This window comes from Triturus cristatus, chromosome 1_2 (assembly GCF_964204655.1).
Source record: "Triturus cristatus chromosome 1_2, aTriCri1.1, whole genome shotgun sequence".
NCBI classification, from domain to species: Eukaryota; Metazoa; Chordata; class Amphibia; order Caudata; family Salamandridae; genus Triturus; species Triturus cristatus.
This window is the reverse complement of record NC_140580.1, coordinates 717,890,802-717,912,591: the sequence shown is the minus strand read 5'-3', so window position 1 is coordinate 717,912,591 and position 21,790 is coordinate 717,890,802. Positions and strand designations below refer to the sequence as shown.

Below are 21,790 nucleotides of genomic sequence, written 5' to 3'. Positions count from 1 at the left end.
CTTACCAATGCTTCTGGGTAGAAGATCTGAAGTTGCGTCTGTTAAGACTTGTACCATCTCCAAAAATGACAGGGTGATAGCTAAGGGAGTCAATATCAGAACTACTGCCGAACCGTTTTCATGTTGGAGACTTCTGTGTGCCTCGTACCCCAGCAAATGTTTAAATTTCCCATCTCAGAACTTCGCTATTGAAATATGTACTCACTTATGATATTGTCTTTGTTGAGCCCCAAGCCAGAGTATCCTTAAAAATGACTGAACCATCAAGATGGGCAGAAGGAATACAAAGGTTGATGAAGCATGAGTAAGTATCTGGCCTCACTCTTGACATTTGAAACTAACAAAATCCTGCATACATAATCACAATAACACACCCACGTCATTTTAAGGCGATACCGTTTACCTTTATATGGAGTATTTGAAACCCACTAGGTTCTTACCTATTTTTTATCTATAATTTATGCTCTTTTGGGTCTATTGAAAGGTGGCAGCAGAGAAGTCTCCATTACCCAATAAAACCACCAACCCACAAAAGGATTCTGCATTGCCTAGGACAGACTGGAGTGGATGTTTCTGTTCCCACTCATTCGGGTAGGGGCTGTTCCACCACCATTGATTTTATAATGTTTTCTGCTCCTTTGGTGTCAGCAGTCCATAAACTAACAGTCTCCTAGAGCAGTTACAGCGATCATAATCCCATATTGCTGGAACTGGCCCGATCCTTAGACATACCAAGGGAGGAGGGCAGGATCATCTCAAATAGCGCCATTAGTGCAAGAGATCAAGCACACAGATTAAAATAGGAGAAGGTGATACCGGAGATCTTTTTAGACAATCTGTATGTGGAATGCACCCATGAGATCGCACAATGTCTTGATAGTAGAACGCAGGACAGATTTGTATTAGATGCTTTAATGAATTAACCATGCAGATAGCCGACAATTTAACCAGTCACTGTAGATCTAATGGAGCCAAGGGAAAAAAAAGTGGTTTGATGGCAAATGCTCCAAGACACACAGGAACTTAATGATGGTTCTTAAGCAGAAGCCCAGGGTTGAGGAAAGGGGCAGGATCTGTGGGCGGGCCTATAAACTTGCAACCCAGCAGACGAAAAACCTTATTAGGGAGCGGACGTGGGAGGCCCAAGGTCAGGCCAGTGTGCTGGCCGATAGTACCAAGTTTTGGGAAGTGGTCAATAGCCCCGTCTTTAAGATTCAGCAAATTCCAGAGTGGACTGTATTATACCGTCAGAGATATGGGTCCAACATTGAAGGGATGTACAGTGGCAATGACCTGGGGCGGGGGGGGGATTAGACAGAGTGATACCTTATCATTGTCAACAATGTATAAGAGGTGTATAAAGTCATTGTGACCACAGCCGGGGGAAATGTGCCGGGACCGGACAGGGTCCCTCCAGACCTTTATAAAGCTGACCCTTTGACTTGGGCCAAGATATTGACACAGGTTTTTAATGAGGCCTGCTAGTGTGGCTTCCCCTCTTCTTGGTCCAAGGCTATCATTATACCTATTTTAAAAAAAGGTGTGAGGGACGACCCAGTATGTTACCGTCTGATCTCCCATTTAGACTCAGCCACAAAAGTTATGGGCAAGGTGGTCCTGGAGTGCCTAACCTCCTGGTTAGATACCTTAAATTTTATTTGAGATTTTTAGCATGGTTTTAGACAGGGCAGAGGGACACTGGATCAATGCATCATCTTACAAATGGTCAAGGAGAAATACACCATAGCTAAGAGGGGCTCCCTGCATATGACTTTTATGGACCTAACCTCGGCGTTCGAACACGTTAATAGATCCAAGCTCTGGCCAATTCTTATGGTTATGGGCATGGATGTAGATGTGGTGGCTTTTCCATATTCCTCTCAATCTAATATCAAGCCGCAGTTAGGTACAATGAGGATGGCTGTGTGTCAGCCTTGTGGGAGGTCAAGAGAGGGGGGTAAGGCAGGGGTGTTTTCTGCCCCCCCCTGCTGTTTACCCTCTATATCAACAAGTTAGGGGATGCACTATCAGCATCCAGTAAAGACATCCCTGGGGCTGGCTCAAGACTTATTCCTGCCTCATTATATGCAGATGACGCAGTGCTGTTTGCTCGGACTGCCGTAGGTCTTTGAAATCTTTGAAATACTTTTATTGATTTCATGGACTCTCTAGATCTCGCAACCAGTTTTTCCAAATCCCACACTATGGCGATTGGCACCCAGAAGGAGATCGGCCATAAGTTCTTCTGTAGGGGGGTAGAACTTACTAAAATTTTGACTTTCCCTTATTTGGGAGTGTTGTTTGATGACAGAGGTCACACAAAGAGCACATAAAAAGAACGTTCTGGCAAGGGCAGTGGGTGCAACTATGGACTTTGCCAAGAGATTAGGGGCTACACCTGAACCCACCCTAATAAAGGTCTATAGAGAGAAATGTATCCCTATGGCCTCTTACGGCTGCAACGTGTGGGGGTACAAAGATGTAAGCGAACTGCAGGTTGTGGAGAACACATTTTTGCATAGACTCCTTGTTGTCCCCACTTACATCCCTTCTTTCATGCTGCACGAAGAGCTTGGTCTGGGCTATATTTCTGACCCTATTGAAGTTGCACAGATAATGCGCTGGCTGAGAATTTGGTCAAGCCCAGCTCCCACCTTAAAGGTAAACAACCTTTAAAACGCAACTTTTACAACGCACTACCATTACAACGAAACTTTTACAACGCAAGTGGATTTACAACGCATGCCATTACAACGCAAGTCTTTACATCGACTTGCGCTAGAGGGCGTGCTAACATTACAAATAGTGTAGTTTACTATCCCAACACCTTCCATACTGGTAAGTGGACTGGAGTTGGAATAGTAAATTACGCTTTTCTAATGTTAGCACGCCATCTAGCGCAAGTTGATGTAAAGACTTGCGTTGTAATGGCATAGCGTAGTAACATCGCAGTCGTTGTAACGACCGCGATGTAACTGCACGCGTTGTAATGACTCGCGTTGTTACGTCATACATCCTGGAGCAGTTGAGGAAGCTAGGCCACCCTGATCTGTTTACGAACCCAAGACCATTACGCCCTAGTGACATGAGGAACATCAAACACATGTTTTCGGCTAGGCAGCTGGGGAAAGGGAAGGCAAGGTATTTGCTAAGCCCAAGGTGAGAAAATATATACCATTGAGCTGAAGCTCGCCGGTGCAGTCTTATCTGTCACTTGTTAATAATGTCCATCATATCTTCCTGTTGACTAGATTCAATTTTATACACTGGTTATTAGCTTTCCCTAAAGGATTTTCAAAGCCAGGTGCCCTAAAGCCCTGTCCATGTGACAATTTCTCAGAGCAGGACACTATGCACTTTATATTTTTCTGCGAATTCTATGGCACCGACAATTCATCCTTCCGTTATTAAGAAATGGTCAATTTATGCAAGTAAGGCCTGCACTGTTGTACCTAAGATGCTTTCCTCCCCTATGGTCTGCCTTGTGTTTGCCAGCTTCTTTTCAGGAGACATAAGACATAGGAAGAAGCTGTTTAAGGATTCTAAAGCTCCCACTTGATTTGACCTTCATGGTAAATAGCAGTGTTTATTCAATGGTGGTACACTTTATGGATTGAACTCAATGTTTTTGCTCCTGTGAATGCACTGATGCACCTGCACTTTATATGTCTAATTCTTAGCTCCTGATTTTGTGATTCTGTATTTCTCTTTTAATATTGAGCCTTAACCTGCCTCTTTTAATGAACGGTCTTAGATGGTGTTATTCATGTTAATTGGAAGTGAATATGCACTAATGGTTTATTTGAAAGCTCTATCTACTTATTTCTGTTTTTAGGCACTTAGGGCCATATTATCAAGAATGGCGATAACATTATCGCCGCTTTAGCGGCAGTAAACTGCCACTAAAGCGGCGATAAGGGGCTTGATAATAGGCCCTTGTGAATTCCAATAGAAGCCCAGGTTTGATGTCCTTCACACCAGAACCTGGGCTTCTATTGGAATTCACAAGGGCATATTATCAAGCCCCTTATCGCCGCTTTAGCGGAAGTTTCCTGCCGCTAAAGCGGCAAAAATGTTATCGCCATTCTTTATAATATGGCCCTTACTGTGCTTTTATGGCCTACATTGGCCGAATAAAGAATCTTTGAATTGACTTGACAGCATATATATTTATACAATACAGTGTAAAAATTAAAATATTAACACCTTTAACATTACCCAATTGGGGTAGGTTGGAACCGACCTCTGCATTTTCAAAAGTATAAAGACAATGGAAAAAAGTGAACATTACATGAAGTGTACACTTACCACACAGGAAAGCATGCCGCCACAGAGAACACGGAACTGAGGAACAAGGGTGACAAGGTCATTACACCACAAACACACACTTCACCACGCCAGATACAAGGAAAGCTGCAAGGAGATAGAGACAGTGTGAAAGGGCACAGAAATCTTAGCAGGGGCTTCTCGCTCTGCCCTTCAAAGTACAAGCTGGATGGTGCCTAGATTGCTGGAGCTGACATCTAATTTGAAGGTTCTGAGTCCTGAAATGTACAAAGTCTAAGGGACCTGTAGTTCATGACGCCAACACAGACTGAGTGAGCCCTTCTCGCTGACACCGGAATAGATTCCGAAAGCTGCCACTCCTACCAACTGACCAAAAAAGACCCTCTGCCTGACACAAGCACAGGCTGACATATCCCCTCGTGCTGGTTCAAGCACAAACTGTGGAAGTCTCTCCCTCTGACTGTGCTCCTCTGCCTCACAATATCACGCATCAATGGACCATTTTGTCCTGTATCAACTAGATGGGTGTCTGCAGATCTCAATGGCTTCTGGCTGGGCTAGACTGGCCATTCTGGCAGCTTCCTGGTGGGGTGTAAGACAGGGCGCTGCATTCACAGCTGGACAGGCCGCCACGGCCCAAACATGAAAGCCTGCATGGCCACATTCTAGTCATGGCCTTTTGCAGTGTAGCGCTGGTTGGACCATTTTTGTAAGGCATGGTTCAATATTCTAGTGAGGCCCTGGCTGCTGGTGACTTGCAGCGTTTCCTTGTGGTCTTCAAGCTATACATGCATGATCCTGCCCAGCCAAGATATTAAGATTCACCAGTGCACCAATCATCAAAAACTCTCCACGAGTAAAAACATTGACTCAGAGATCACTTTGCCCTCGTCGACGTGATGATATGAAGCACCTATCATAGCCTGAACTGAACAAAGACTGAATTCATCCTCATTGTCAAACACATTAAACAAGCACACATCCACGAATGATACTCCTACATGAAACTAGATGAATTCACACCTCAACTTTCTGCACGCGTAAAATCACTTGAATTCATTAGTGACAGCAAATTCTCCCTCAGAACCCTCTTGGCCAGGAAATCTCAAACTCACAGATATCATTGACTCTCTTGTGAGAATAAAAGCATTTTTGCTGGAATGGAATTTCAGATATATTCTCCAAGTACTAGCCAGTTCCTAAGTGGATGGTAGGGATGCCTTACTGGACAGAATTCCTGACTCTTCCATTTCTGTCTCCAATACGAGTATGCTATACACCTCTTGTTGACTCTTTAAAGGGTTACGTACTAAGAACCATCCTACTCCCACTTCAGCATCCTTGCACTGGCAGTCCCTCCAGGCCTCAAACATCTTTGAGACCTTCTGCATCCCTTACAAGTCAGTAAAAGGCAACATACCACCCTGCTTGCAAGAAAAGCAGCTGGTGCAACCAATGAAGCCAAGGCATTGCCTTTGCCAGACTTGAAATCAAGAATTGCAAAAATGAAAAGACTGAAAACCCAGCCAAAAACTGTAACAGAATCCTAACACAGAGCACTGAAGAAGAGAGACAAAAACTCAATGTTTTGAGGAGCACCTCATCTACCACTGATTAGGAAACCCCAAGCTCCTTCTACACTCATCTCCAAGCGTTGAAAAGAACCAAATCCCTGCACTTTGTTCCCTACATTTAGGATTTCTTTATCTGACAGAAGCAGAGACTGAATATACAGGTGTCTTATTCCTCCCACCGGCACACACTAAGAAGACCTCTTCCCCAACAACATCACAAACTCAGTAGGCCCCTCTTCCTGGCACCAACTGAGTAAGCCCATCTTTCTGACACCAGCACAGACTGTGAAAGTCACTTTCCTGTCATAATCACAAACTGAAAGAACCCTAATATCACAGAATGAAGGATCCCTTCTCATTTTCAATACCCCATACAGCAGGCCACTCTCCCTGGCACCATCACAGACTGCTGAAAGTTTTCAGAGATTTTCCTGATTGCATTTCTGTGCCCTCCTCTTGAACTCCCATCGTGAAGAAAAAAACAATCCTGTACAACTCTGTGACACAACAAATGTGTTTATGAAGTGAGGAGGCCATACTGTTCTTTGAGCTTCATCCAACCTGGGAGCGGCACACAGACATCGCTGTGCTTGAGGGTATTAATGAACCTGAAGCCTTTGTAGAAAAATAGCACCTGAGGGTTAATGCACCTGCTGCAGAAATGTGTCTGTAACCAGAGGGTCAAAGGTTCAAGAGGTAGAAGGCCTGACTCATTCTCATGCTTCTGAGGTCGATAAAATGAGTAGGGCCATAGTGAAACCTCCTATGCTGAATCTGAAGTTTAGGACAAAATGTATAATCCCAAGGCAGTGCATATATTGCTGCCTGGGAAGTATCTGAAACCGTGCTTTCTAGCTTTGTCAGTGTTTGGGCAGTTATAGTTAGAATTTTTTGGTTTGCTAATAACTTTTGCAATGTTTGACGTATCTTCACAATACTGTCTCTAAAAGAAGTTCATCCACCTCAGCTCCTTCCTGGAGAAATTTCAGGGTGATTTGTGAAGCGGGAGCCAAGAAAAAGGTGAGGGTCTCAGAACACATATTCCCTATGCAATTTTAACATGGGAAAATAGAACAGCAATGTTGCAAAAACAGCTGAATAGAATTACACAATTTTTGGCAGAAAGCTAGATCATGGTCCAGAAAACTTGCGTTTTGTGATTTGGTGTAAATTCAGTCAGTAGTCTTTAAAACATTAAGGTTCACAATGTATGTATATCTCAGGCTGCAGAGGATCTACAGATCTAACAGAACAAATGATGTGATCTATTTGGTTGCCACCACATCAACAAAGATGTGGCTGCAGCCATGTTATGATATTGGGACTAGTCCCCCGTCCTGACTAAATGTAAAGAAAATACTGAAGGGGGGAGCAGGGCATGGATACCTGTATGGATTTCAGGAGTATGGGTTGTGCCGGCCTGTGCTGGCTGCAGCACGTATTATTATCGCTGCTGAGACTCAGCTCAGGGCGGCCACAGCCAGGACATGGCGTCAAGTGACTGCAACCAACAGTTCAGTTGTGTGTCCGTTTGACGACACTGTTTTTCTGAGTACAGACCATGGCATCGTGCAGCAGTTCTTTTTCCTGTTTGCCGCTACCGGCCGTAGAGTAATATTGACGCCTCATCATGCGATCACGACGGCATTCTTCATTATCATTGGCCGGTGAGAGGCAACTGCGCAGTCAGCCCGCGTATATGCACTGTAGCTCTAGGCTGGCCTGGTAGCACTTTTTGGAGCCCTCTCAATAAGTCTCACCAGACCAGCGCATGCGCTGGTTCAGGTGAGACCTAATTATGGCATTTTGTCGTTGTCTTTTGCTGTGTTGGCTTCATTGTGGTGCAGGCACGGCCCCCCTTGCATTGGCTCTTCTCCTGTCATGGGCCTACTCGCATTGACTCTTTTAGGCCCGCATTAAAAAGCAAAAGAGGCCCAGTGTCCGGGCTGCTGAGTGTGACGGGGCTCACCTGTTGCCGCCGCACCCGCTCTCCAGGCTAACAAAAAGGTAAGTGCCTGAGACTGAGCGACTGTATCATCTCCTAGTTGCACTTGCTATGCCATAAAATTTGCTTTTTAGGCTGGCCTCTTTGAGTCATGAATGATCAGGTCAGTAAGATCATCTGAGCGGCTGCAGTGCCTTCCTGCCCTCTGTTACTGAGAACTGCGGCCAGGCAGTCTGTCTCTGGTGAGTGCCCTTCCATTTCTGGTGCTCTGCAGCAGTTTTAAGATCTTAGAGTTTCTCGTTGCTCAAATGGGTGTAATTTCTGATATTTATATGCTTCCCTCCTCTTCATTGCTTGATTTTGCTCGCGAGAAAGTGTCACTGTCATAATTGCACTGAAGTTATGAAACTGTCACACATAGCATTCTAAAATCTTGGCAATTATGGAAGCTTTGAAATAAAAATAGGAGGAATGTATTTTTCCCATTTGCTAATATTACAGCACAAGCAATTTTTGACAGGGTACACCTAAAATAAAGCAATTTATCGCTCTATAAAATCAAAAGTCTCATTCCTGAATCAGGGCAAATGAGCTCAAACATCCATATGTGAGTTTTGACACGTAGTCTGAACTACTAAAATACCTAGACTGGGCTCTGAGTCAAAAACGAACGCCTCCTTTTAGTGCGCACGCGCAGGTGATTACAGCAGCAGGCCTATTCAGTAGCGACGGTTCTGCGCTGTTTTATACCCTGTGCAGAACGCAGCGCAGCAAATCTGGTTGCTGCTGTGCAGAGTGTGAAAAATTAATATATTTGCAACTAAATATCTTAAATCGTTATTTTCAATGCTAGGGACCAAAAGACAAGTGACCGAAGGAAACATTCTTACATTACACTGAATGAGTGACCCTGGCCTTAGCTTGCGGCTCCCTCTAGCGGGCATCACTAGCAGTAAAAAGGGAGGTATTTTGCTACGGTGTACGTCTCAGACGGACACCGCCAACAAAATACACAGAATAATTGACTGCGCAGCTCGTGCCAACACAGTCACAGAGGGTTGGAGGACAACATGGACGTCCGATACCCATGTAGCACAGTTATGTTGCTGAAAGCCTAATTATAGTGCAAAGAAGTCACTGCTATGGATTTTCAGTGCTTTGAAAATCCCCTTTATATAAAACCTGTCTGCTTTGTGTCTCACCTTTGGATTCTTATCAAAGAACAGCATGGCCACTGGTAATGTAAACAATGTATTTATACATTAGGCATCAGCATTACAGCAAGGTAATTGTAATAATATGTCAGTATTTCATCACTGGTAATGGTGCTTCTGGATGCGAGTATGACAGGGGAGGCTCCTCCATTAGGGCGGAGGAGCGTTGCCCCACTGATTTCTCGCAGTGCGAAAAGCAGAAACATACTACCATTTTATGTTTCTGCTTCTTGCACTGCGAGAAAGCAGAAGGGTATGCCTGGTTGGGGGTGAGCGGTTCAGGGAGGAGTGGCTTGCCCAATGTTGTGGGGCCTGACTGTTTTGCAGGCCCTCTAGGGCCGACCAAACCAGTCATGCGCACCATCCATTTTTTCTATGTAGGCATGCAGCCTACATAGAGAAAATGGTCTGCCCATAGGCGCCCAGCTGGGCGCTGTCCCCACCAATCACAACACTGCCTTTGCGACATCGTGGGACCCGGGAAGGTCCGCTTCTTTTTTATATTATTTAAACATCACCCCGCGCGGACCCATAACCCGCCCCCCCCCCCAGCGAGTCATGCCAGCCACGACTGGCATTATAGCAAGGTGACCTGGATTACTAGGTTTAAGTAGTGTTTTCAATGGGCAAGTCGTCTCAAGTACTAAGCATCTGCACTTCTTTCATTTGGATGGGAGAATACCAGCACTTCCCAGCAGGGGTAGAGTATCTGTACTACTCAGTAGCAAGCAGGCACTCTGGAATAGTGAGTAGCTGCACTTTTATATTTCCTTTTCATACACTCGGCGTAACACAACTTGGGGAAATAAGCATCACAAGAAAATGGGGGAATTCCACACTATTATTGGTCAGTATTATAGCAGGGGAAAATGACTGCTAGGGTTCAGTATTATGCTTGGGGATGGGGATTCTAGGTACCTGCATTATATCATGAGCAAGGTGACAATTTAAGTATGGGAAATAGGCCTGCTAAACGCCAATGATTCAGCTTTGGAACTGGACTACTAGATGTCATGTTTACAGATTGGGCAATGAGCGTCGAGATGCCAGTCTAACAGCACTGAGAACTGGACTAATAAACTCCAGGATATCGGTTTTGAGAAGGTAACTATTACACACCAGGAGCCCTGTTATGTATAGGGTGCACTTTCCCTGTTTGCACCATGGGGCACCTTAAAACAGGTGCGCCGAGCAAAAACAGGGGAAGTGCGCCCTATTACATAGAATGCGCTGCTCCCAGGGCAGCCGCAAACTCATGCTGCCCTGGGGGCAGTGCATTCAAGTGAATAACGGAGAGGCTTTGAACCAGCCGCTCCATGTTTCACTGCGCAGGCTGAAAGCCGCCTGCACTTTTAAAGGGTATTAGAGATTCCCATTGCAGGCGGGTGCAGTGAGTGACTGCTGCAAAAATAACTATAAATGGAAAGAATGCAGAACAATGGCATACATTCACCCCAGTACAGAGATCTGGGCCTAAATCCATCGTTTTTTTGCTCACCATGCCATTCCAGTTTGAACCCAGCCATATGCAAATCAGTCTTGACCCTGTGCCCTATGGGAACAGTCCACCCGAACTGCCAGGCCAGGTCCTCACTGAGTGACTGCACCCGCATGCAAGGGGATGTCTGGAGAGTTCATAGGACCCCTTTACTCCCTCCAGAGGGCTGCTATCAGGGGGCGCACTGACAGTGCACCTCCTAAGAGCTTCTTTGCCTCTGTGCCCACGTCTATGATATGGCGCGGGCGCAGAGGCAAAGAGATTCCCTCATTTGCATGAGGCACGCCCGCATGCAAATTAGGGAACAACCTCTTGTGAAAGCGCTGGCGCTGTATGTGCGCCAGCGCTTCCAGTATTACAGAAGGGGCCACACAAGCGTCTGCGGCCCTTCTCTAATACCAAAATACCCCAGGGGCGTGCAAAGCCGGAGCAAATGCCCGTTGCGCCCCGGCACTTTGTGTATTACGTCCTCAGTATTACAGCACCAGAAAAGGAGCCTCCAGATATTGATACTACAGCAGAAGGAACCAGAGTCCTAGGTGCAGCAGGGCAGCACAGAGATGGGGACCGCTAGTTGGTAATGTCATTTATTCATGTGTTTAACTTTCAACTATGATAGGGTGAGATAGATGTAAGCATTCCATTCATCATATTGTTTTTCTAAGTCAGCATCCTAGGAGTGGCGAATATTCCCAAACGTGGGACCCCTACTGACTGTACAATACGGCTCAGCTGTACCTCACTGAGGAGACACAGTAAGGCCATAACCAATCTGGCGTTGTTTGTATTCCCACCTGGAGGGGACCCGCTTAGCAGCTCAGGTTTGACTGTTTCTACTGAAGCAGATTTTTGTTTTAACTTGTTTAGAGATGGTCCCTGTCTAGAGCGACATAGAGGAAAACGCGCCAGACTGGAATGTGACTGAGTAAATATTAGTAGCTGAAATTAATTAATGCATTCCACCTATCTTTTTTTGTTTTAATAGGTGGGGAATATGAACAGGAGTGGGCCCTCAAATGGTCTCAAGCTGAACCTCACTGACGAGGTCCAACAAGGAAGAAACTGGCCTGCAGTTGCTCGTGTTCCAGTCTTGTGTTCCAATCAGGGGGGTGCTTTGCAGTTTGGGGTGAGTGGGCTGTTCCAATTGGAGCAGGCACAAGGCTGATTTACATATGGCTGGTCCTTGTAAAGAATGGCATACTGGGCAAAACAATGATACAGTGGAATACATCCCAGAGCTATTATCAATGGCTCTTTAATAATGTTTAATAATAGGGCCGTGACATCTTTGCTCTGAAGAGTTATGCTTTTTATTGGATGACAACGAGATCTGTATTTTAATTTATTTCCCAATGATTAAAACTTACTATACCATTTGGTTCACTATTTTCTGGGTCTAGTATTTCTACACTAATCGGGGCTGTTCCATTAGGAATGCGGAATTTCAGTGAAAATCAGTTTCTTCGCACCAATTTCCATATGTAATGACCACATTCTAGGCTTTATTCCAAGTACATATTCCTCTGTTTGCCTGTTGAATATGTGCTGTGAAAACCCTGAGAGTGTGATAATATTGTACTCAAAATACAGCACCTCTGATTGGATGGTAACTCCCATTACTGAGCGAATCAGGAATTCCGAGAAGCCTCAGCCATATTTTATTGCAGCAGAAAAAACACATCTATTTATTTTACCTTTCTTGGTGTATTGCAGCAGCACTTGTTGGCAAGGCTGCAATATCTGCAATAAGTTAATACCTCCTCTTCTCAGCAGGTTTTCTGCACTGCTTCTTCCCAGCATGGCTGCTGCATTACCTTTCATGAGAAAGGACCGGCATTTCTCAGCAGAGCTGCTATGATTTTAATGGAACAGGACCACTACTTCTGAGCATGATGCTATATTTTTGATCAGTCAATACCAATGTTTCTCAGTTGGAATGCTATACATGTGATGCAACAATATAACGACTTCTCAGAAGCCACAGCTGTTTGGTGATGCCTATTGTATAAATAGAATACACAATGAGAGATATATTTATTCCATGCTGGGAGAGGGCACTTATTCCCTGGATTGGGCGATAAAGACTTGCTCTCTCCCAGGCCCCAGAACAAATATTTCTCATTTCAGCACATTGTGTATCTGCTGGCAATAAACACTGACCTCCATCACTAGTGACACAAGCACAACACACATTCAGAAGAACCTTGCACACTGACCTGGGGAGCCGGAGCCAGGACTCACCGTCAGCAACACATCCTGGTTGTCGGCCAGTGCCTGCTTGGCCAGGTACCGTTCCCTCTTCATCTTCACTTCCACGGACTCTGGGATGTCTGGAACCATCCAGTCAATGCAGCGGAGGCTGAAGAAGACAACGTGCTGAGTGATGGGTGAGACGGAGAAGAGATGTGAGGAGGGAGAGAGAGAGAAAATACTTAACACCATCATCTGTCATCATACCCAATTGAAAAACACAAAGACAATGGCAGAGCAAGAGCGTAGATGCCACACATAAACCACATGGGGTAAGGGAGGGAGAGGAGGGTGGAGGGTCACCAGTGGCATAGCAAAGGGGAGTGGTCCACATCGGGAGACACGAGTTTTGAGGCGGCGGCCTCTCCCACCCCACCCCCGCTCGTACCCGGGGCCATCACGGCAGACGCATGGGAATCGCCATTACCCCGAATCCCACCCCCGCTCACACATGCAGGCTGCCACTGGGCGGCAAATGCAGGGGCCGCCACGAGCTGCCATAGGTCTAGCTACACCACTGTGGATTACTGTGTTGCATGCAATAGATTGCATGACAAAAATATCACAGCCATTACATTGCATAAGTCTAGTGTACGAGGGTGCAGAGTTAAGAATAGTAATGTTGTGTTAGGCAATGTAGTGAGTGCAGTATTACTGTCTTATGTCAATATTTTAGGCCTCGTGTCACCTAGAGGATGAACCTGCTTCTTTAAAATCTCCAAGGAAAAGGGAGGGTCCAGCACAGCTTCTCGTTTGCTACCACCAGAGGGCACAGTGAAACTAATGTCGGCATTCAGAGAGCATCACAGAGTGCGAGCTATCATGGGCATGGCCATGAAGCTGGGCCCACAGCCGCCGCACAACAACTATATAGGAGCAGCATGTCTAGACACAATGGAACAGATTCACCATTTAATTGAGAAGCGCAGTGCAGTAGCCACAAATGCTGTGCTGTGCTGAGCTGCGTGACAAGGAGAGAGGAGGGGAGCACCATAGTTACAGAAATATGGCACTCTGCTCTCCTTTCCCTGGCGCCGGTGCAGAAATCAGCTGCTGCGCACCACAGAGACACCTTTGTGCCATGGTGCATGGGTGTCTCTGTGAGTCTAGCATAGGTTTTTACTGGAAGGGTAAGTACAAAATACTATGCATAGACTGACTTTAGCCCTTTCCACTCTTTGCACACGTACAAAGTCAGAAAAGGAAGGAGAAATGAAAACATTTCATCTTCCTTGTGTCTACTTTAAAAGGGTGCAATTTTCTGATTCTAAACCCTATCTACTTTATTTAGTTAATAGGGTTTAGCATCAGAAACCTTGGGCGGTTGCATGGGAATGGGAATGCCCATGCTCCATCCATGGTACCGCCTCTTTGTGCTAAGTAATGCAAGACAGCGCTATGCACTGCTTCGTGTTACTTTCACGTTATTTGCAGCGCTAAACAAGTTTAGGGTTCGAAAGTGAATAAGAAAAAAAGATTTTGCACCGATTTGCATGACTTTTGTGATGCACGCCTGGCATAAAATCTTGTTAAATCTCCCCCAACATTCCGAGAAAGGGTGCCTCGCAGGGTTTTTTGCAGATCCAATGAATACACCTACCCGAGAGAACATTTCTTACATGTTTCCTCATTGGTACCTTGTGTAGATACATATGTGTTGATGGATTACAAACCAGCATCTTGGAGCAGAAGAGGTCAACTTAAGATGGTTCTCAGGACCAACTCATCTAACTCTTTAGCACATGCGGCATCTAAATCTAGATAATAATTGTATTGTGTTGGTCCCTGTATGGCAGACCTCTTATTCAAAATATGTGGCCAATAGTCATTGTGAATGCTTTGTACATTTCAGCTGAACAAAATTATTCAAGTATTGCCACAGTATCAAATTTGCCTCACGTACAAGTAACTCTGAATTTGCTACTACCCAAGATATTATTAACTTTGTGGCAACACAATATAATACTTAATTTTAAGAATACAGAAGGAGAGAAAAACAGAACATGAAATCAGAAACAAGTTTGACACACTCATGAAGCAACAGCTGCTGAATGAATCCACCCTTCATTTCTAGAAAACATGGAACCCTATTCACATAAAGTAGGAACATATGAGCAGAGTTCTCCGACGATGCCTGGACTTGCTTTTTTCTGAACAGCTGCACTACAAGTTTGTGGGCATTCACAAACTTCCAAAGCAAATCACAACTGGGAACACACACCCTCTGAGTAAGAGGTAGGGCTTCAGAGAAGTCCTCATTTGTGGCATAGATCCCCACCCCCATAAAAGGGTTTATGCCATCCCAAAAATCCCTTTGTGAATACCTGCCAGGTGTAAAAAAAGAAATATTCGGAATTAAACATACATCGATAACTGATTTTACCTTTGAGAATAGGACCCGTGGTCACTGCAGTAAAGGCTACCTTTGATGCAATCAACATTATCAACCGCAATTACACATGCGGTGAATTTTTCTAGGTTGCACCAGGCGCACCTTTGAAAAGGTGCACCCTGCTCAAACAAGGAGAGTGAGCCTTATTAAAATGATCACGCTGTTTCCAGGGCAGCTGAGAACTCACTCTGCACCCTGGAGGTAGCATATTCCAGTGAAATGGGGAGAGGGGTGATGAAGCAAGCGCTCTGAGTTTCACTGTGCAGGTAGCAACCCACCTGCACTTTTTAAAATGGGTGAGAGAACCCCTTGCAGGTGGGTGCAGTGAGTGACTGCAATCGCCTGCAAAGGGCTGTCTAGGGGTACATAGGACCCCCTTCACCCCCTCCCGAGGGCTGCCATCAGGGGGAGCACTGACAGTGCACTGTATTTCCGTGGCTTCTTTGCCTTTGCACCTGTGTCTATAATATGGTGCGGGTGCAGAGACAAAGAGATGTCCTAATTTGCATGGGGTCATGCCTTCATGCAAATGAGGGAACACTCTCTGATGATGGTGCTGGCGCTATATGTGTGCCAGTGCTATCTGTATTACGGAAGGGGCTGCACAAGCATCTGCGGCCCCTTCTGTAATACCAAAGTGTCCCGGGGGCACGAAATCTGGTCCAAATGCCCATTGTGCTCCCCGGGGCACTTTGTGTAATGCGGACCCAGGTCTGTGTGGATGATCGATGTGAGGAGCATGGAGTGAAGAGGGCCTTTGTAGTGTCTGAGTTTGCCCCCACGATCATGCTCTGAAAATCAGCTGCAAATTGCTAATTATGTGCTTATGGTTCAGTTTAGATTTCTTTCATATACACAAAATATTCAGAATTATTTAGAATTCTGGCTGCATGGTGGTGTTCTTTCACACTTTTATCAGGTGCCAATAAGATGAAGTCTTGTTCACTATGAATGGCAGAAGTGCTATACACATCAAACCCAAAAATCAGTTTCCACAAATATTGTAAAACCTTATATGCATAAAGTGTTCATGTATAGCACAAACATAGCCAAAAGGCAGTGAACACTGTACAGGCTCAGATGCAAGCATTCAGTCATTGAGTGATAATAAGAGAGGTGGATGGGTCCTGGGAGTAGATAGCTTATTTTGCTGCTTTGTGATTTAGCGTTTTTTAAAGAAGTGCATCTTTAACTCTTACCTATTTTGGAGCAACACTGGGGTGGCCCTTAGGGACACAGGGATGTTGTTCCATGATCTCGGATTCATAGTTAGAAAAGGCTTCCTGCCTTCATTTTTCCTTTTTACACTTCTTAGGGCCTGATTACGATGCGGTTAGGAAAGCATTCCCACCTAGGGCCAGATTATGATGCGGTTAGGAAGGCCTCCTAACAGCATTTTCTCCTTCCGAATTGGTTCGGGAATGTGTCTTCCCGACCGAGGGCCAGATTATGATGCGGTTAGGAACATAGGCTCCCATAGAAGTCAATAGAAGTCCAACCAAATCATATTTGGAAGCATCCGGATGCATCATACTTGGTCGGTCGGACTCTCCCGATCCGAGTTGGTCAGAAACCTTTTCCAAACTGATTCGATCTGGAAGATTCCCTAACTGCATCGTAATCGGGCTTTTAGTCTCCAGTCTTATGGTGTTCTGGCTGCGGGTGTGCCAAGATAGCCACCAGAGATAGTGAGACTGTTTGCAAGAAGAGTGGGGATGCTGGTCGAGGTAGCTTTCTAAAAGATGCAGCTGATTTTAAAGATGGGGTGGGCTGGGAAAGGAAGTCAATGGTGCTCCATCAGGATGGGTGTGAAGTGATCCCGTTTCTTCAGTCCATGGATGAGACATGTTGAGGCGTGTAGAATGCCCTCAAGCAGGACCAATTTGAAGTCTGGGAAGCCATGCAGCAGGCTTTACCATAATTGAGATGTATGAGAATGGGAGCTTGAACAGTAGTTCTGAAGCGGCTTTCTGGAAGAAATGGTTTCACTTGCTTTAAAAAAGATAGCTGGTAACATGCCATCTTTGTTTTTTGGCAGTGTATTCCTAGAGAGTGCGACTTGTGTCCAGGGTGAATCCAAGTAACTTGGCATGTAGTGAAAGGGTATGGATGGTTGGGATTGTTGGTAATATTGGGAAGATGAGATCATGCATGTGGCCTTTGGAGTGTGTTGTTTGGGTAATTTGCTGTACCTTGGAAAATGCATCACTAACCACTTGACAACATGTGCAAGTCTTAAAGTTACCCATCTGTCATCTAAGAATGGGCAAGATGTTTCTCAAAAATGATTTACAAAGAGCCACCAGTCACAAGAGTGGCCTAGCCTGTGGAAGCTAAACATGCAACGTGAGCCATTTCTGCCTTCCTCACACCTCACCTCGAAAGCAATGATGAATCCCAGACGGATGGCCAGCAGCTTCCAGTAGAAGAGAGAGTGACTTCCTGTCTCATCCCGAAAAGCCTTGTACCTGCAACACAAAATAAAGAAGGAAGCAGGAGTCTGTCACAAGTACATTCTCTAGGGTTCTAAAGCAATCAAAATTTTAACTTGTGCTGATGTTGATCTCTATGTTTTGTTTTGTACTGTGTTTGTCTTTTATTATTATTTTTTTTTTAAATCGAAGAAAGAATATTGATTGATTGATTGACTCATTAACTAGAGGGTAACTAGAGGGTGTGCACTCTCGAGTGGTGGGGTATTGAAACATGCCTGAGTAGTTGAGTGAAGATGTTCAAAATGTATTGTTAAAATGAACTCCAGCATGTGGAACGGCAATATGTGAAGGTGCCTCAAGAACAGGTCAACTGCCAGCCTGGTCAGAACGCAGTCAGTTTGTAAAGCATTCCCTTCCGCAACCAGGAGCAACAAATCAGACAAGAGAACAATCAATCAATCAATCAATCATACCACTTGTATAGCGCGCTACTCACCCGGAAGGGTCTCAAGGCGCTTGGGGGAAGGGGTCCGCTACTGCTCGAACAGCCAGGTCTTGAGTTGTCTCCTGAAGGCGAGGTGGTCCTGGGTCAGCCGAAGGTGGATGGGGAGGGAGTTCCATGTCTTGGCTGCCAGGTAGGAGAAGGATCTGCCTCCGGCGGTGGCTCTTCGGATGCGTGGTACGGCGGCGAGGGTGAGGCTAGTAGACCGTAGCTGGCGGGTGGGCATGTAGAAGGTCAGGCGGTCGTTGAGGTACTTGGGGCCCAGGTCGTGGAGAGACTTGTGTGCGTGGGTGAGGAGCCTGAACATGATCCTCTTGTTGACGGGGAGCCAGTGCAGGTCCCTCAGGTGGCCGGAGATGTGGCTGCGTCGGGGGATGTCCAGGATGAGTCGGGCGGAGGCGTTCTGGATGCGTTGGAGTCTTTTCTGTAGCTTGGCTGTGGTTGCGGCGTAGAGGGTGTTTCCGTAGTCCAGTCGGCTGGTGACGAGGGCCTGGGTGACCGTCTTCCTGGTTTCGGTCGGGATCCATCGGAAGATCTTGCGAAGCATGCGAAGGGTGTGAAAGCATGATGAGGAGACGGCATTGACTTGTCTGGTCATCGAGAGGGAGGAGTCCAGGATGAAGCCCAGGTTGCGTGTGTGGTCTGTTGGCTTGGGGGCGGTGCCCAGGGCTGGGGGCCACCAGGAGTCATCCCAGGCGGAGGGTGATGGTCCCAGGATGAGGACTTCCGTCTTGTCTGAGTTCAGTTTCAGGCGGCTGTTCTTCATCCACTCGGCGACGTCTTTCATCCCTTCGTGTAGGCTGGTTCTGGCGGTGTCGGGGTCTCTGGTGAGGGAGAGGATCAGCTGGGTGTCGTCGGCGTAGGAGATGATGTTGAGGTTGTGTTGGCGTGCGATGGCAGCAAGAGGTCTCATGTAGACGTTGAAGAGGGTGGGGCTGAGTGATGATCCTTGCGGGACGCCGCAGATGACTTTGGTGGCCTCGGATCGAAACGGGGGGAGGCGGACTCTCTGTGTTCTTCCGGCGAGGAACGAGATGATCAACTCCAGTGCCTTCTCTTGGATGCCGGTGTTGCTGAGGCGTTGGACTAGGGTGCGGTGGCATACAGTGTCGAACGCTGCGGAGAGGTCCAGGAGGATGAGTGCCGCTGTTTCCCCGTTGTCGAGCAGGGCTCGGATGTCGTTGGTGGCTGCAATGAGGGCGGTCTCGGTGCTGTGGTTGGCTCTGAAACCGGACTGCGAGGGGTCGAGGGATCCGTTCGTCTCAAGGAATGCGGCAAGCTGTCTGTTGGCGAACTTCTCGATGACTTTGGCAGGAAAAGGGAGGAGCAAGATGGGTCGGAAGATCTTGAGGTCGGTGGGGTCCGCTGTTGGTTTCTTCAGTAGGGCGCTGAGCTCAGCATGCTTCCAGCTCTCCGGGAAGGTGGCAGTGTTGAAGGAGGTGTTGATGACGTCCCGGAGTTGGGGTGCGATGGTGGAGTCGGCCTTGTTGAAGACGTGGTGGGGGCAGGGGTCGGTTGGAGATCCGGAGTGGATGGTGTTTATCGTGCGGTCTGTGTCTTCAGTGGTCACCGTGGTCCAGGTGCGGAGGGTGGCGGTGGGGTGCGTTGGTTCGACGGTTGGGTGCGTGGATGGTGTGCCGAAACTGTTGTGGATGTCGGCAATCTTGCGGTGGAAGAACGAGGCGAGGGAGTCGCAGAGATCTTGTGAAGGGGTGATGTCATTGTTGCCGGTGCTGGGGTTGGAGAACTCCTTGACGATGCTGAAGAGTTCCTTGCTGTCGTGGGCGTTGTTGTCCAGTCGCTCCTTCAGTGATTTCTTCTTGGTGGTGCGGATGAGCTGGTGGTGCTTGCGGGTGGCGTGTTGTCAGTGGTCTGGTCGAGGAGCCAGGCTTTCTCGAGGGTGCGGCAGGTCTTCTTGGAGTCCTTGAGTTTGTCGGTGAACCAGGGGGCTTCTTGCTTCTGGGTCTGCTGGGAGGGTTCTTCAGTGGTGCGAGGTCGTCGGCGCAGGCGGTCAGCCACTGCGTGAAGTTGCGGGCTGCTTCGTTGGGGTCCGTTGTGCTGGCAGGTGGGTTCTGGCTGAGGGAGGTGGTGAGCTGGTCGGCGGTGATCTTGCTCCAGCTCCTGTGAGGAACCTGTTGCGGGTGGTGGTGGGTTGTGGTTTTTCTGAAGCTGAAGTGGACGCAGCTGTGGTCGGTCCAGTGGAGTCCGGTGGAGTGGCTGAAGGTGATGTGCTTGCTGGATGAGAAGACGGGATCAAGCGTGGGGCCGGCGTAGTGGGTGGGGGTGTTGACCAGTTGCTTGAGTCCGAGGTTGGCGAGGTTGTCCAGCAGGGTGACGGTGTTGCGGTCCTTGTTGTTCTCCAGGTGGAAGTTGAGGTCCCCTAGAGGATGTAGTCGGCAGAGGGGAGGGCGTGTGGGCTGATGAAGTCCGTGATGTCTTCGCTGAATTGTGTGCGTGGTCCCGGGGGTCTGTAGATGAGGGTGCCTCTGAGGGTCGTCTTTGGGTCGGTGTGAATCTGGAAGTTGAGGTGCTCGGCAGCGGCGAAGGTGTCGTTGGAGTCGGTTGTGATGCGGATGGTGTTCTTGTGGATGATGGCGATGCCTCCTCCGGTCTGGTTGACGCGGTCCCTCCTGATGATCTTGTACCCGTCCGGGATGGCGATGTCGGGGGCTGAGGAGGCGTTCATCCATGTTTCCGTGAGGAAGGCGATGTCTGGTGATGTTGTGTCGAGGAGGTTCCAGAGTTCCACAGCGTGTCTGTGGACGGAGCGGGTGTTGAGCAGAGCATGATACACTTGAGGTCGCTGCTGGAGCTTGGCTTGGCGGGCGCGGTGCAGGTTCGGAGGCAGGTGAACTTGCAGGTTCTGCAGGTGAAGGGTCCGTGAATGCGTTTCGGGGCGGTCCGGCAGCAGGTGGGGTTCCGGCCGGAATTGAGTGCGTTGAGGGCAGCGGCGTCGTAGGTCTGTCGGGTCGTCTTGCATCGGTGGGGGCCAGGGGTCCTGGCACTGGGCGCGGTCCAGGCGCGGACGGGCGCAGATGGGCTTGCCTTTGGCGCGCCTTCGGCGCACAATCGGCGCGCCCGCTGCGCGTGACTGCTGCGCGTCTGCGCGGTCGCCATTTAAGGCTAAGTGGGAGGGAGGAGCAGCTGGGAGACGGGAGCGGGGAGGACACAGAACAAAAGGGGGCGTGGCCGCGTGAACGGCGGCGGGAAGCGGGGAGCGGGGCGGGCAAGGCACAGGGGGAAAACAACCACGTTGATACAATAAGGCAGTCAGAATACAACAATACAGCAACAGAACAGAACAGAATCGCCTGGACCACAAATTCCTTTGTAAAATATGTAACCCTCCCATGGACACTGAAGGACTAAATGGATAAAATTATGGACCTCTTAGAATAAACTCTTGCAAACTCTAATGAATTTCCTAAGAGGATAGACGTTTATGCTGCACATAGCCTGGCAATAGAGACAGACTTATTATGTAAATAGTTTGCTTAGGAGGTTGGATGAGTGCTATGGGGTTGTCCTTCACATGAATATAACACTGGTGGCTCCACACAGATGGAGAGGCTTTGCCCTTTTTGCGTTACTGCTGGTGATGATCATGATTTGTATATTTTAAACCTCTGAGAGTAGTTTTCATAATTTGGGAAGCTGCATTTGTTATGCAGCACAGAATCATGAGGTGCTGAC

At 47.4% G+C, this 21,790-nt stretch overlaps 1 protein-coding gene across 1 annotated transcript in view; it reads right to left on the bottom strand.

Annotated features, from left to right (window-relative positions):
• Positions 1-21,790, bottom strand: part of ANO7 (anoctamin 7) — a 227,047-nt gene that overhangs the window by 7,619 nt on the left and 197,638 nt on the right. Inside the window, exons 21-22 of the mRNA XM_085608600.1 lie at positions 17,538-17,628; positions 12,735-12,894 (exon numbers count right to left, since the gene is read on the bottom strand). Coding sequence (XP_085464726.1) covers positions 12,735-12,894; positions 17,538-17,628 — 251 coding nt within the window. The remainder of the gene's footprint in view (positions 1-12,734; positions 12,895-17,537; positions 17,629-21,790) is intronic.